This window comes from Bufo bufo, chromosome 6, assembly GCF_905171765.1.
Source record: "Bufo bufo chromosome 6, aBufBuf1.1, whole genome shotgun sequence".
Taxonomy (NCBI): Eukaryota; Metazoa; Chordata; class Amphibia; order Anura; family Bufonidae; genus Bufo; species Bufo bufo.
This window is the reverse complement of record NC_053394.1, coordinates 258,713,193-258,730,249: the sequence shown is the minus strand read 5'-3', so window position 1 is coordinate 258,730,249 and position 17,057 is coordinate 258,713,193. Positions and strand designations below refer to the sequence as shown.

General features: G+C 42.3%; 1 protein-coding gene across 1 annotated transcript in view; it reads right to left on the bottom strand.

Annotated features, from left to right (window-relative positions):
• Nucleotides 1–17,057, bottom strand: part of LOC121005082 (cGMP-dependent protein kinase 2-like) — a 318,727-nt gene that overhangs the window by 239,533 nt on the left and 62,137 nt on the right. The window contains exon 2 of the mRNA XM_040437617.1: nucleotides 12,935–13,534. Coding sequence (XP_040293551.1) covers nucleotides 12,935–13,395 — 461 coding nt within the window. The 5' untranslated portion in view covers nucleotides 13,396–13,534. The remainder of the gene's footprint in view (nucleotides 1–12,934; nucleotides 13,535–17,057) is intronic.

Sequence of the window (17,057 nt, the reverse complement as noted above, 5' to 3'; positions counted from 1 at the left end):
GGAGTTTGATGGTCTGGCATTTTAGAAGATGATCATTAATGTCATATCTGAAAAGCTCAGCAGTACTGTAACCTTTTAGCATAGAGCTAATTGTTTTTCAATTGGGAGGGCAGCAGTTTGACAATGTATGATGGGAGCTGCTGGGAAATTGGTGCCTTAATGTACGTCAGGCGCAGAATCATTTTCACTGAACATTTTGTTTTGCCAATCTACAACATTTCTCTGTAAAAAAAATTAAAAAATATTCAGTTGTTAATTAAAGCGCTATTTCCATTGAAAAGCCATAGGTGACAAGGGACTTTTCAAGGGCCTTTAAGGTATCAACAGTGTAGTTTCTGCATTCAAAACTACAAGGTAAGCTTTGGCATTTTAGACAAAGCAATGATTAACTGTACATATAGTAACCTTATTAATACACTTGGCAGTTGCTGCTGATGATATCATTTAAACAGGGCTAGTATGCTACTTACAACTGCAATTCCAATATGGAAAAAGTTAAATGGGAATTCCAGGTTTTTGTTATTGATGGTCTATCTTCAGGATAGGTCATCATTATCGGATTGGCCAACATCCCGCACTCCCACAATCAGCTGTTTGCAAGTAGCTCTGGTGCTGGAAACTCGGGAGCTGTGCTTTAGTAACCAGCTCTGTCCACTTCACAATGGAGACAGCTATGTATTTTCAGTGCCAGAGCTACATTGAAACAGCTGATCAGCTGGGGTGTAGGACACCTGCAAATCAGACATTGATGGCCTCTCCTGAGCATAACAAAATCCTGAAATACTCTTTTAAAGGAAATGTGTCACCAATTTTTTTTTATCTGAGTTAAAATCAGATAGAACTTATCTCCTTTTTTAATCTCTTTTTAGTTTCTGATTGTAGTTTTTTTATTTTATTTTATTTCCTGAACATGACTATGGGGGCGGCCATCTTGTTTGAGCTGTTCTTTACAGCATTACATAGCAATAAAAAAAATTGCTCTATGGCAGCTCCATGGGCCATAGACACAATGGACAGGAGGGGACCCTATTGACTTACATGAGAGTTTTCTAGGCATGCTCTGTGACCTGTGTAAAAGTCATTGTACAAGGAAAGAATAGATAAGCTCTGACAATCACCTATTGTGAATGGTGGATTCTGTTTTATCTATACACAAAGATGAAATCATTATAGACAGGATTGGAATGAGTTAACTGCAGTAAAGTTATCTGTACAAAACAAGAAGTGGCACTAATTATTAGATATAGTGGCCACTGAGAAAACTGCAGGATTTTTGGTGTTAGTTTAAACATAAAAAGTGACATGACAAAAATAACATCTTCAAAAATTAATTAAAAATATGTTAAATATAAAAAAAGTGATTTAAACAGCAGGTCATTTTCTGATGACACACTCCCTTTAAGATGTATAAATGCCAATGACTAGAGATGGCAAATGCGGTTCGCCCGCTGGCGCCATATTCTTTTACATTTTGAAGAACTTTGTCCCATGACACATCCATCAGGTGGTACAGGACAGCCAATTGATGTTTCAGAACATGGACATACCCCCTACCTAATAAATAAACCCGATCTGGCCGCCATTTTACATTCAGTCTTTTGCCAGTGTAGGGAGAGGTTGCTGTGTGGAGCAGGGACAGACTGTTAGGGACACTAAACGGTAGCTAATAGGGCCACAAAAGACCTTTTAAGGACTGGTATAGGTGTACTTTCGATAGGTGTGACTTACTAAGGGGTGTAATATACTTATAATATACTTTCTAACATAGAAAGTATATTATAGTGTATTTGTATTGTGCAGCAGTTGTGTGCGGTTCTGCTGCGATACTGCAGCTACACAGAGTGCCAAATGCTATTGGAACAATACTGGTGTGCTATACCAGTTGCCCCTCCAAAAAACTGATTGAAGCAGGGGCGTTATATACCAAAAATATACTTTCTATATAGTGCATTTAGGTAGTGCAGCATTTGTTTGCGGTTTTGCTGTCTTACCTCAGCTACACAGAGTGACAAACGCAATTGGAACAAATAATTTCTACTGGTGTGATATTCCAGTTGCCCCCCAAAAAAAACAGATTGAAGCGGGGTGTTATATACCAATTATATACTTTCTATATAGTGCATTTAAGTAGTGCAGCATTTGTTTGCGGTTTTGCTGCGATACTGCAGCTACACAGAGTGACAAACGCGTTTGGAACAAATAATTTCTACTGGTGTGATATTCCAGTTGCCCCCCCCCCCAAAAAAAAACTGATTGAAGCAGGGGTGTTATATACCAATTATATACTTTCTAAATAGTGCATTTGGGTAGTGCAGCATTTGTTTGCAGTTTTGCTGCGTTACCGCAACTACAGATAGTGACAAACGCCATTGGAAAAAATAATTTCTACTGGTTTGATATACCAGTTGCCCCCCCAAAAAAACTGATTGAAGCAGGGGTGTTATATACCAATAATATACTTTCTATATAGTGCATTTAGGTAGTGAAGCATTTGTTAGAGGTTTTTGCTGCGTTACTGCAGCTAAATAGAGTGAAAAACGCTATTGGAACAAATATTGAAAAAGGGGTGTTATATACCAATAATATACTTTCTATATAGTGTTGAGCGCGAATATTCGAATAGCGAAATTTTTTATCGAATATCGGCACTTCGCTAATTCACGAATATTTCGAATATAGTGCTATATATTCGTTATTTCGAATATTAGTTTTTTTTTAATTTTTATTGTTACCCTAGCTTTTCCATAAGCAGTACTTTTAAAAGAGCATTCCCTGCTCCCTGCCCGCTCAAGTCAGTGCCCGTTGCCGCCTCTATCTACGTGCTCATGGAGCGTCCCTATCACCATGGGAACGCCTTCATGCTAGAATGTACTGTCGGATGTGAGAATCAAGTTACAATTGCAATGCGAATAATATAACTTGACTAAATCGCATAACGAGTTTAACTTGTACCTGGTTTATAATGGTTGGCTTTCTTGAATTGGCGAAGATGGAGAATATTTTGTTTTGACTAATAAATATATTCGTCATACTCGCTAATTGAAAGTAATTTAGTAAACCAGGTCTAAGTTGAAATCCCAATGCGATTAATTCAAGTTATATTAATCGCATTGCGATTTTAACTTGTAGCTGCTGCTGGGTCTCTAATGGAATGGGTCAGCTTGCTAGAATTAACGAAGTTAACGAAGTTAACGAATATGGGATCTAGCAGTGCTAATTTGTAATCGCAATGCGATAATATTTGCTATTATTATTAACCGCATTGCGAATCCAACTTTTATAATCCACTATTCTTACTTTTGTGGAGGATTTCAATGCTGTATTGGAACAACATAGGAAGATATATCGCTTTACTCGATAATTACGTAGTTGTCATCACGTAATGCGATAATAACTTAAATTGAGGAAGATGTAGAATACTTCGCTATCTTCGTTGATGTAGAATACTTTGCTATCTTCGTTGATGTAGAATACTTCGCTATCTTCGTTGATGTAGAATACTTCGCTATCTTCGTTGATGTAGAATACTTCGCTATCTTCGTTGATGTAGAATACTTAGCTATCTTCGTTGATGTAGAATACTTAGCTATCTTCGTTGATGTAGAATACTTAGCTATCTTCGTTGATGTAGAATAAAGAATACTTCGCTATCTTGATTCTTTTTTTAATATAAAGACATAGAATATAGCGCTATATTCGTGTTAAATCTAGATCTCCAAGATTAAAGAATAGGAAAGTTGCCTTATTATTAAGTTATAAGGCAATTAGAAGTTATAATTTATAACTTCTAATTCTAAGCTTAAAAATCGCAAAATGCGAATGATTAAATCGCATATTAATCGCGATAAATACAATAATGACGAATATTCGATTTCGACGAATATAAGACGAATATTCGCGAAATATCACAAAATCGAATATGACACCTTCCGCTCAACACTATTTCTATATAGTGCATTTGGGTAGTGCAGCATTTGTTTGTGGTTTTGCTGCGTCACCACGGCTACACAGAGTGCCAAACACTATTGGAACAAATAATTTCTACTGGTGTGATATACCAGTTTCCCCCCCAAAAAACTGATTGAAGCAGGGGTGTTATATACCAATAATATACTTTCTATATAGTGCATTTGGGTAGTGCAGCAGTTGTTCGCGGTTTTGCTGAGTTACCGCGGCCACACAGAGTGCCAAACGTTATTGGAACAAATAATTTCTACTGGCGTGATATACCAGTTGCCTCCAAATAAAAAACTGATTGAAGCAGGGGTGTTATATACCAATAATATACTTTTTATATAGTGCATCTGGGTAGTGCAGCATTTGTTTGCGGTTTTGCTGCGTTACCTCAGCTACACAGAGTGCCAAACACTATTGGAACAAATAATTTCTACTGGTGTGATATACCAGTTGCCCCCCCAAAAAACTGATTGAAGCAGGGGTGTGATATACCAATAATATATTTTTTATATAGTGCATTTGGGTAGTGCAGCATTTGTTTGCGGTTTTGCTGGGTTGCCTCAGCTACACAGAGTGACAAACGCTATTGGAACAAATCATTTCAACTGGTTTGATATACCAGTTGCCCCCAAAAAAAACTGATTGAAGCAGGGGTGTGATATACTAATAATATACTTTCTATATAGTGCATTTAGGTAGTGCAGCATTTGTTTGCGGTTTTGCTGTGTTACCGCAGCTACATATAGTGACAAATGCCATTGGAACAAATATCTACTGGTGTGATATACCAGTTGCCCCCCAAAAAAAACTGATAGAAGTAGGGTTGTGTTATACCTTCCTCCACAGATACTGCTCTTCTATAGGGACTTTTGTCACAGGGTCATTTTGAAAATGAAAGGCAGAGGAAGAAGCAGGCCATTCCCCAGGGTTGGTAGGGGTCGGGCAGGTGCACCAGGCCGGAGCCTAATTCGGAAGTTGCAGAAAGTGTGTGCGATTACTTCAAAGGACACACCAGACATGGCTGAGTGGCTTACTCAGCCTTCCACTCCTGCACCCTCCTCATCCTATTTATCTGCACCCTCTTCACTCTATGCTGTTTGCACCCCCAAAGACACCACCACCACCACCACCACCATATCCCCTCCGCTCGAGTCAGAGGAATTATTTTGCTATCCATAACAAGACCTTTCAGATGCGCAGCCATTCTTCGCATCGGATCAGGAAGAGGAGGTATCAACGGTCGCCACCCAGCAGTCTGACGACAGTACCCAGACCAGCCCAAGGAGGGTGGTCCCCGCTGTTGCTGCCTACTCCCAGATCTCTAATGTCAGTGGTGGTGAAGAGGACGATGATGACATGTCTATGGACGTCACGTGGGTTCCCACAAGAGAGGAAGAGGAGGGGAGTTAAGAGTGAGAGATGGAGCAGCAGATAGGGAGGAGAAGCCGGCAGAACTTACAGTGCACAGGAGGCAAAAAGCAGACTGCTAATGTATCTAGAACAAGGCATCCACCATGCACGGTCACATCTGGCGCTCCCAGAATGCCGGCACATGGCTCTGCAGTGTGGGCTTTTTTTAAAGTGTCCGCTGCTGATAATAGTGTTGCCATCTGCAGCCTGTGCTGTCAATGCATAAGTCGCAGTAAGCCTAACACTCATCTAGGCACGACCACCTTAAGATGGTACCTGGCCTCCCATCACCAAGCCCAGTGGGGGCAACACCATCAGAACTCACAAAGACACACTCCTGGCGCTCCACGTCCTGCCTCTTCTCCTTCTCCTCTCTCCTCCCATTTGTCCTCCATTCCACCTTCTACTGTGCCGTCGTCGCATTCATCTGGCAAAAGGAAAGCTTCCATGGCACCAAATGTTTGAGCGAAAAAAGATGATAATGCCGGATAACCCTCTTGCCCAACGGCTGACCGCTGGCTTGTCGGAACTGCTAGCCCACCAACTACTGCCATATGAAATGGATGGACTCGAGGGCCTTTAGAAAATTTGTGGCCATTGGCATAGCGCAGTGGAAGGTCCCCGGAAGGAAATATTTCTCCAAGAAGGGCATCCCGGAGCTATATGGCCACGTTCAGTGGCAAGTGAATGTATCTCTGGCACACAATGTCGGTGCCAAGATACAAGTGACCACAGACACGTGGTCTAGCAAACACGGGCAGGGAAGGTACATAACTTTTACTGCCCACTGGGTGAACCTTCTGACTGCTGTTAAGCATGCAACCCGTGGCACCCGTGTGGCTTTGGTGTTACCACCACGGATTGCATGCAGGCCTGCCTCTTCTCCTCCTACTCCATCCTCCATCTCCTCCTCGGCTGACTCCTCCTTTTTCACTGCTACTGCCTCTTCCGCTGCGCACCCCAAGTTCCACAGAACCTATTCAACGTTGCCATGCTGTGCGGCGGCTGTTGTGCCTGGAGGCCAAGAGCCACATTGGTCCTGCACTCCTTTCAGCTTTGCGGTCACAGGCCGATCAGTGGCTAACCTCGCTGAATTTGACAGTTGGTAAAGTGGTGTGCGACAACGTTGCCAATCTGCTGAGCGCGCTGAAATAGGGCAAAATGACCCAAGTGCCGTGCATGGCACACGTCCTGAACTTAGTCGTGCAGCGATTTGTAGGCCATCTCTAGAAGATCTTACACGGCCATGCCCGTCAGAGGTCTGATTTGTGACTGCCCGATGCGCTGGAACTCCACCTTGTATATGCTTGTTAGGTTGCTCCAGCAGCAACGTGCAATTAACGACTACCTGTATGAACTCTGCGGCAGGACAGGTTCTGGGGAGCTTGTTTTTTTTTTCACCACGCCAGTGGCTGCTCATGCGAGACGCATGCAGACTTCTGCGGCCATTTGATGAGATCACCAAACTGGTCAGTCACAGCCAGGGAGCCATCAGTTACATTGTACCTTACGCCTTCTTTCTGGAGCGTTCATTGCGTCATGTCATTGATCAAGCCGTCGAGGAGCAGGAGCAGGAAGATGAGGAAGTCGCATTGTTGGATGAATTCCCAGGGGGGGCTACTCTATCTAATACAAGTCAACAGGAGTCTGAAGAGGAGTCAAAGAAGGATGTGGTCGGGGCAGAGGAGGAGCAAGAAGTGCATGCTTTAAACGTTTCTGGGATCCCTGGTGTTGTCTGTGGCAGAGGGGAGAAGACCGAGGATGACATTATCCTGGACTATGAGCAGGAGCCAGGCCACTCCACCGCTTCCAGTTTAGTGCAAATTGGGGCCTTCATGCTCCAGTGTTTGAAGAGGGACACCCGCATAAAAAGCATAAAAGACAAGGACCAGTAGTGGGTGGCAACGTACTTAGACCCCCGATGCAAACACAAAATGGCAAACAGGTTACCAGCATCACAGAGGGCTGGCAGAATGCAGCACTTCCAGGCCTTTCTTCGAGAAATGCTGCATTCTGCTTTTGCAGGCGCTGGCAGATGAATTTTCACTCACAGAGAAACAGTTGCGGGTACCAATCCAACAGCGCATGTAAGAAGAGGGCGGTTTGAAGATGTGTTGGTCACTTCGGATATGAGATCATTTTTGCACCTAACCCATCAACAGCCGCCCTCCGGATCCAGCCTCAGGGAATGCCTAGATCGACAGGTGTCCAACTACATCTGGTTAACTGCCGATGTGGACGCTATCAGAAGCAAGGAACCCCTGGACTACTGGGTGTGCAGGCTTGACCTGTAGCCAGAGCTGGCACAATTTGCCATGGAACTCTTGATTAGCCATGTTTTTAATCCAATTTTATATTTTCAGTTCTTTAAAACATAAGTATGTGACCTGTATTTGTACTGGCCTTCAGTAAAATTAATATCCATTGACCGTCTGATAGACCTCCAGCCACATACTTACTTGTTCTGTTATGTACGCTGACTGCATAATTTTTGGGGCCTGTAGTACACTGGTCTGCTGTAAAATTGATATCCAATGACAGTGTAATCTACCTCCAGCCACATAATTATTTGTTCTTTTATGTACGCTGAATGCATAATTTTTGGTGCCTGTAGTACACTGGTCTGCTGTAAAATATATATACTATGTCTGTGTAATCTACCTCCAGCCACATACTTACTTGTTCTTTTATGTACGCTGATTGCATCAGTTTTGGGGCCTGTAGTACACTGGCCTGCTGGAAAATTGATATCCAATGACCGTGTAATCTACCTACAGCTACATACTTGTTCTTTTATGTACGCTGAATGCATAATTTTTGGGGCCTGTAGTCCACTGGCCTGCTGTAAAATTGATATCCAATGACAGTGTAATCTACCTCCAGCCACATACTTACTTGTTCTTTAATGTACGCTGAATGTATAATTGTTGCAGCCTTGGAGGAATTTAACACCAGTGACGATCAGTAAAATTTATATCCATTGACCGTCTAATAGACCTCCAGCCACATATTTACTTGTTCTTTTATGTACGCTAAATGCATAATTTTTGGGGCCTGTAGTCCACTGGCCTGCTGTAAAATTGATATCCAATGACCGTGTAATCTACCTCCAGCCACATACAGGACAGGAATCAGGGAGCAGGTCACCTCCTAATACGTCCCTAATTCTAACCCTGTCTCCTAGCCGTATGAGCCGACCCTGATGGTGGGAGGGCTCATACTCTGGAACCTATAATCCCTACTAGTCCTCAGGGTGGCCCTGGACTAGGAGCAGGGTAAGACGACCTGTTCCTCCAAGACACAGACGAACAGGAGTCTCACTGGCCAGACTGCAAAGGAAGGGGAACATAAACAGCATATGGCAATGGCAGGTAAATGAAACAAGTACAACACCTACCTGACACAGACACACAGCCTGGAACCCATGTACAAGTGCTGCAGTCCACAACTATACAAACGGACACAGCCCACAACACACATCACACAGGAACCCAGGAAACCATAGCTGCAATAAACCAAGAGACCAAAGAAACATCTTCCTAACATCATACATAAACTTATGACCACAAGGGTGGCCCTCACTGGCAGGTGGTATATAACCAAGAGGATGACTCCAGCTAACCATGGCTGAAGTACCCCTCAGAGTCTGGCATCCATCCGGAGCTAAATAGCCCCAAGTGGCCACACCCACACACAGACACACCCAGTGTTCACACACGAGGAAGGCAGTTAACCCTTCATACACCAGGCAAGGGAAGACTGCCACTTAAAGGGGAAGTTTACAAACAACAATCAAACAGCAGCTGTTACCGCAGGCAATGACATGCGTGGCAACCATGTTCTGGGAAACAGCCAGGAGGCCGAGACACTGCCACCACATGTATACAACACCACACATTGCCACGGGCAGCCACAAGTGAAGGGAAGTGTCACAGTGCACACATACATAAACCTAGTGCACACCAGACATAAAAAGTGCATACATCCACACACATATAGCCAGAGGCAACCGCACGCATCAACAGTGAGACGCCTAGCAACCAGCTCAGGCTGCTACACTGCCAGCAAACACCTGTTGTCAGCGGCAACCGCACTTGAGGCAAACTACTAACAGCCCCAAGCTGCGGTTGACAAAACACCCAGACTGTGGGCAACTGCATGCGGCTCCCAAGGAGTCACGACCATGCACATGGGCGTGACACTCCCACCCCTCAAAGCCCCCCCACCAAAAAAAAAGGGGAAAGTAATGAGGAACTCAAAAAGGGATGGGAGAAGGGAAAAATGGGGGAATCAGTGCCAGTACATGCGAGTCTCCCCAGGACTGCTGCCGGACCCTGGAGCAACACACAGGAACCGACTGCCAGGCTCTGGAGCAACACACAGGAGCCAGAGACCAGCAAAGAAACAGCCCGGGGAGACCGCACTGACATTGCGTCCACTCTCTACACACGTTCCCACTCCAGTCGCTGCCAACAGACACTCCTAACTAGCACAAAGCTGGAACACTAATGGAATGCTGCCAGCAGACGACCAGAGATAGGAACATAGAGAGGGACAAGGGATCACCAACACGGACACGGAAGGCAAGGTGGCGGGGAAAGCCACCAACCGCGCCATTAACGGTGAACCCAAAAACGCTCTCCCTCCGGAGAACGTGCATGCACCCCACAAACAGATGGCGATGCATGCTGCACCCTCTTCCGAAGGTCACCACGTGAGGAGCCATTGTGGTCATACTGTCACTTAAAGGGGAAGTGTACAAACAACAATCAAACAGCAGCTGTTACCGCAGGCAACGACAGGCGTGGCAAACATGTCCTGGGAAACAGCCAGGAGGCCGAGACACTGCCACCACATGTATACAACACCACATGTTGCGACGGGCAGCCACAAGTGAAGGGAAGTGTCACAGTGCACACATACATAAACCTCGTGCACACCAGACAGAGAAAGTGCATACATACACACACATATAGCCAGAGGCAACCGCACGCATCAACAGTGAGACGCCTAGCAACCAGCTCAGGCTGCTACACTGCCAACAAACACCTGTTGTCCGCGGCAACCGCACTTGAGGCAAACTACTAACAGCCCCAAGCTGCGGTTGACAAAACACCCAGACCGCGGGCAACTGCATGCGGCTCCCAAGGAGTCACGACCATGCACATGGGCGTGACATCGGTTGGACCATTGTAATTCCTTGTACATGGGACTCCCTAAGAAGAACTTGCATAGACTTCAACTTGTGCAGAATGCCGCAGCAAGGCTACTAACGGGTGTTGCCCGCCGAGAGCATATCACTCCCTCTCTTAATGTCTTGCACTGGCTCCCCGTCCAACAACGGGTGATGTCCAAGATTGGATGTTTCATGCATAGGGTATTCCATGGTGTGGGGCCCTTGTACCTGTGACGTAAATTCACCCCGTTGAGGACATTGAGGTCTAGTAACTCTGTGAATTTTAACATCCCACAAGTTAATAAGATCAGACGTGGAGGTAGATCCTTTTTGGCTCAAGGAGACAGATTTTGGAACCACCTACCTCTGGCCCTGAAAATGATTCCCAGTCTTCTCTCATTCAGACGTGCACTGAAAACCTTACTTTTCAAACAGGCGTTTGATCTTCCTATATAATACTTATTTTTGGTTCATATAATTTTGGGTGTTTTCCTAAATCTTAGTCTATAAATTCACGGTTGGTAATGTCCCTTCTATTTTAAAGATACCTTTTCCTCACATTTATTAATTTTGTTCTCTTCACATTCTCTATATCTCGTCCGAACCCTTTGAACCTTGAGATCCCCCTACCTTCCCTCCCTTTTTCTTGATTCTCCATTTGATAAATGCTAGGAAATTGGTCTCTGGAATAGGTGCCTTATCCTTTAGGCCTTTGCGGCCCATGTTAAAGTGTCATGCCTTCTTCTTTTTCCTCCCTTGTTGAATGAGCCAGCTAAGCGCATCGAGCCCCTAAGGGTAAGACTGCATGTACACAAGACTATACATCATCATCATCATCATCATCATCATCATCATCATCATCATCATATGTATTTCATATGTACTGGCCTGCAGTAAAATTGATATCCATTGACCATTTAATCTACCTCCAGCCACATACTTACTTGATCTTTTATGTCCGGTGAATGCCTAATGTTTGGGGCCTGTAGTCTAGTGGCCTACAGTAAAAATTTCATCCATTGACCGCATAATGTACCTCCAGCCATATAATCAATGTTTTCTGTCTAGTAAATGCTTAATGTTTGGGGCCTGTACTCCCGTGGCCTAAAATAAAAAATTTCTAGGCTCCAGTAGGGCACATTTTTGACAGTTTCCCTTTAAGATGCATCAAAATGGCCCCTGATTAAAATACATATTTTTTGTGGGAATTTTTGCCACTGATCCCCCTCTGGTATGTCACTGTCCATGTTGTGGGATGATTTGTGCACTTCTTGGTGGCTGCAATAATGACCTGAAGGTTTTTCAGGTTCGCCTGACATTAAAGTAAATGGGGCCCGCTGCGAAATTGCAGTTCGCGAACATTTGATCGCGTTTGCGAACCGTCCCGGCCAATGTTCGTCAGTCACTACCAATGACAACGGTTTCTAATTTTCATGGCATGACCCTTAAAGGATTTTCCCTTGTCCATGTCATTTTTTTTTATATTAATGCAAATAGCCTTGGTCCTCATAAAATAATGAAAACTTTTCCATGCACCTTCCCAGACCTTCCAATCCAGTGCTAATTCTTCTTCCTTTCCCCAGGCTGCATCCAGTAACACATTGTTGTGGATTCATTGGCGACGTTCCATGTACTGCTGCAACCAATTGATGGGCTCTATGGCCCGCTGAGGCCAGTTATTGGCTGCAACATTGTATGGGATGTCACCTCTGTAGCCACAACAATATGTCAGTGGCTGCCTGGGGAGAGGAAGGAGCAGCAGCGCTGGATTGGAGGATCTAGGAAGGTAAATGTGGTAAATAAAAAAAATGTGGACAACTCCTTTAAGAGAATTTCCAGTCATAGCAATATGCCATTATTTGATTAATGATGGTCTGACCCCTGGAAACCCTTTCTGTGCTCTGGCAATGTGACTGTCCTCCAGGCATAATTGAGGTACATTAAAATGGGATTAGTTGAACCCCCACAGTCAAGTAAGTGACAGCATAGCTTTATAATATGCAGTCACTATTTATAACTATAGTGCATCTCCAAACTGACATTTGTGTATTAAGAAGTACAATAACCAGCATTACTGCTGACTCAATTACTGGGCTGAAAAATGTCATATGTGAACAGTTAATTTAGAATATATGCTGTGATGGCAAAAACTGATGCACAAAGCCTTTACAATGCTAGACATATAAGTACTGTGTCGTGGTTGATTTTTACATTTCTTGTATTAGTTAATTGGAAATCAAGCACGTTTTGAAGTTTTCCCTGGGGCACATGTTCATCAATGAATGTACATGACCAATAACTAGTACAGATCACCATCCACAGTAAATCTCAATATTTTTCTAGTGGACCACAAATAATTTAGCAAAGTAAATGCTTCCATTGAGGCCTTACCTAGAATCTTTACGGATGCAGGTGACATCAGGGTTCTGACAACTGGGATTGTAATAATGGCGTGAAGTTGGTTCAGCAGACACTCCTTCCTTGGCTTTCTGACGTCTATGGGTGTCAGTGGCTTTTTCATTGTTCTGAGCAGGCCCTTGGTTTATAACACTTAGAAGCTTTTTCCTTTGACTTCCCTTTGGAGACAGCTGGACGTTATAGCCAATAGCATCCTGTAATTTGTCTATCTGAATGGATTTAGTTTCCAGCTCCTTCTCCAGTTGTCTGATTTTCTCATCCTTTTCTTGCAGCTCTTTCCATCTCTGCCTCAGTTCTTCTTCAAGAACCAGCACTGTCTCCTGCAGTTTAGTAAAGGCCCCAGAGGAATGTTCTCTCCTCCTCGAGGAGAGGCAGCTATCCTCTCTTCGTGGGGCTCTGATAGTTCCATTTCCCATGCTGTTCTGATTGTACATCCCGGAGGAATGGTACTTTGCTCAGTAACTGCTACTTAGATTTCTGCTCTTTTCATGATTTCCAAAATGTTGGTTATAACAAAGCACACATGTAGATTAAATTGTCATTTTCAGAATGGATGTAGAATCTTATCATAGCCTAAATGATGAAGAAAAAACAATTATTCAAAACCACATTGCTTATATTTCAGTATACTTTACAGAACTACTAATCCTGTATAATATTTAGACAGTGTAAACTTAGACTAGACAGTCTAAAGATGTGCCAAATTAGTGGCTTAGGCTGGATGTTAAATTTGGCGTCTCTTTAGACACTTTTGTTTAAAGGGGTTATCCCATGATTAATGAAAAAAATGAAAATGAGACATCATATAGTACAGGACAATTGACTTATAATAAAAATAGAACCTGTACTGCACATGGATCCAGAGCTTTTTTCATTTATTATTCCAATTGCTTTGCTAAGTTTATATCAACTGGCATCTCAGAAGGAATGCTCTTTCTGCTTTAGCTCAGGGGGTGTGTTCTTTCTGCTGCAGCTATTTCCATCTCACAGTTGAAGGATGGAACTAAGCATGTTTGTCCACCTCAGCAAGGTGGACAAAGAAATACGAAAAAGAACAAACAGCAGGTGAAGATATACAGATACCTTTTATTGAATAACTCAGTGGCTATATTAAATGTTTAATTGTATGCAATTATAAAAGTATTTAGATCCAGGTGCTGGTTTGAAAACAAATATTTGTGACACACCAAATATTTATAAAACACCATTTTGTTGACCTACTTTGCACCAAAATATTTGTGCAAATTTAGTGCATGCTGCTGAATCGTGAGTAATGCCCATTGTAGGGCAAGGCACAAAAAGTGTCTAAGACATAAATGTGGTGACAAGTATGCAGCATTTTTTTTGGAGCAAATTAATGCCTGAATTTTTGGTGCATTGCACTTAATAACTCTTTCCCTATATTTTGTTAGCATTCAATTTTGACAGTGTTATAAATAGTCCTGTATGAATTACAGCTTGTTTGTGTAAATTGTGTTATGAATCGTATTGTATCATTTTGTTTCTATAAATCCAGAACCCAATACACATTCCTGCACAGAGCTAATTTTCAGTAAAATAATTTAATTTGTTCAGGTAAACAAAAAGACCAAGATGAACCCTTGCCAGGGTCTGCAGTGACTTGGATGCTAATCAAGGGAAACAAAACATCCATCTCTTCAAACCGCAGGGCGTGGATAAGATTTAGGCGTTTTGTACAGGACCAAAAAACAAATAATATTTGAAAAACACAGTTATAATATTTATTTTGAATAATGCACTGAGATATTCAGAATCAGGAGGCACTTCTCCGGTCACGAGTCCTCTTGGACTCATGAACATTAACATTAGCTAATGTGAGAAAGGACTTTAGTTGCATAGAAGTTACCTTGGGTAACTTTGTGATCTCGCAGACTATTTCACACTTTGTTTTTGGCTTGATCTCTGTTGGTTGACCACTCCTGGGGAGGGTACTAATGGTCCTGAATTTTCTCCATTTGTACACAATCTGACTATGGATTGACAGAGTCCAAACCCAGAGATGGTTTTATAACATTTTCCAGCCTGATGAGCATCAACAACTCTTCTTCGGAGGTCCTAAGAAATCTCCTTTACTCATGTCATGATACACTTCCACAAAGATGTATTGTGAAGATCAGACTTTAAATACTTGGTCTTTAATCAAAATAGGTCAACCATTCACAGAGAGAAGGTAGACAACACGTGCACACTGCGCCCGCCGTCTCCTCATACAGCTTATCGGCGGGGGTGCCGGTTGTCAGCCCCCCACTGATCTGATATTGATGACCTATCCTTAGAAAAGCCCTTTAATAATTAAATGACCAAGTCTCATATTTTTCACTGATTTGTTTGATTTGGTTATCTTTGTCTACTTTTAGCATTTGTCAATTTTAGGTAGTTTTAGGTCAAATTTGTGCAGAAATATTGAAAATTCTGAAGGGTTCACAAACTTTTAAGCACCGCTGTATGTCTGCATTGGTAGTGATTCAGTGACTTTATCAACAGTGCATTCAAAAGGCAGAGCCTAAGCTATCCTCAAAATAGACAAGTATTGATTTCCATATTGAATGCATTGTCTATATTCAATTGACATTGTACAAACACTGGGGCAGATTTATCAATGTCACTGCTCCTGGACAGTGTTTTGATTTGATCCAGAATGTGAGGGGAATACTTTTTTCACCAAATATATAAAGTGTATGATCTACAATTGTGTTTCTTTTATGACATGACATGATAGACACAAGTTTTTTTAGACAAACTTTGCACTGTTTGTCTAGTCTAATTTTGCACTTTGCTTTGGTGCAGTCTTAAACATATGCTTTGGACAAAATTTGTACCATCTACAAGATGGTATAAAAAGTGGGGTACAACTCGGATAGTATAAATCCCTGTAGCAAACTGTGTGTATCTTACCTTTCACATTGCCTAAAACAACAATGCAGATTTAGACACATTTAACAATGCACATCATAAATTTGGCACAAATGAAAAAATAGGGTCAGGTAAAATTTTCAGGTGCAAAATAAATTTATCTTAATATATCTGCCCCACTGATTGTAAGCTGTAATTTGTGAGCATCAGTGAACACAATTCTAGGTAATGTATCACAGGAGTACCAAATAGGTAGTGCAAGAGAGATTCTTTTGTACCCTTGAAGAGCTTCAGTGACAATATGATTGACAACATGTGATCAATCATATGTGGTAACCCCAGATTTGATATGACACATAGTACCCTGCCCAAATTATGCAGCCATTTAGTCTTCACATCACAGTGATACAGATTATTTATAGGAAAGCTATCACCACAGAAAACTGCCCTAAACTACTATAATAGCTGGACAGCTTAAAGTGTAACTGTCATGCTTTTTTTTTTATTTCTGTAATTTATAGGGGCACTGATGCTGACCATTTTTGTAATATACTTTAATTACTGAAATAATACATTTCTATTAGAAAAATAGCTCTAAAGTGGCTCATTTTGAGCCTTAGCAATGCTCCTCTGTCTTCTGTTTACATAACTCTGGAGACTTGCTCAACACTGACTGTGCTATGTAAACAGAAGATAGAGGAGCGTTGCTAATGCTCAAAATGGGCCACTTTAGAGCTATTTTTCTAATAGAAATGTACAATTTCAGTAATTAAAGTATATTACAAAAATGGTCTATATTGCTGCCTCTATACATTACAAAATAAAAAAAAGAATGACAGTTACACTTTAAAAGAAACAGAACCAGAAAAATATATAATTATCCTTCCACTCACCTGAGTTACCCTATGTCAAGTCTGCAAAGGGTCCTTGTACTGTATGACAATGCATACCGAGGATTCCTATTAGAGATGAGCGAATGGAATTCAATCAGAATTTCAGGATAAATTCGATTTGCCTTGAAGACGAATTTCCTCATGCTTCATGTCAACAAATCGATTTAACTTGAAATAGTATAAAAAACAAAAAAAATCTAACTTACCTCCTCCATTTGCTCGCGACGGGCCATCAGCCTCCATCTTGCTTGAAGATCTCGGCCGAAATCCCGTGCGGCGTGAGATTACATCATCAAGCCGGCCGGCGTGATGACGTCATATGTCACCAC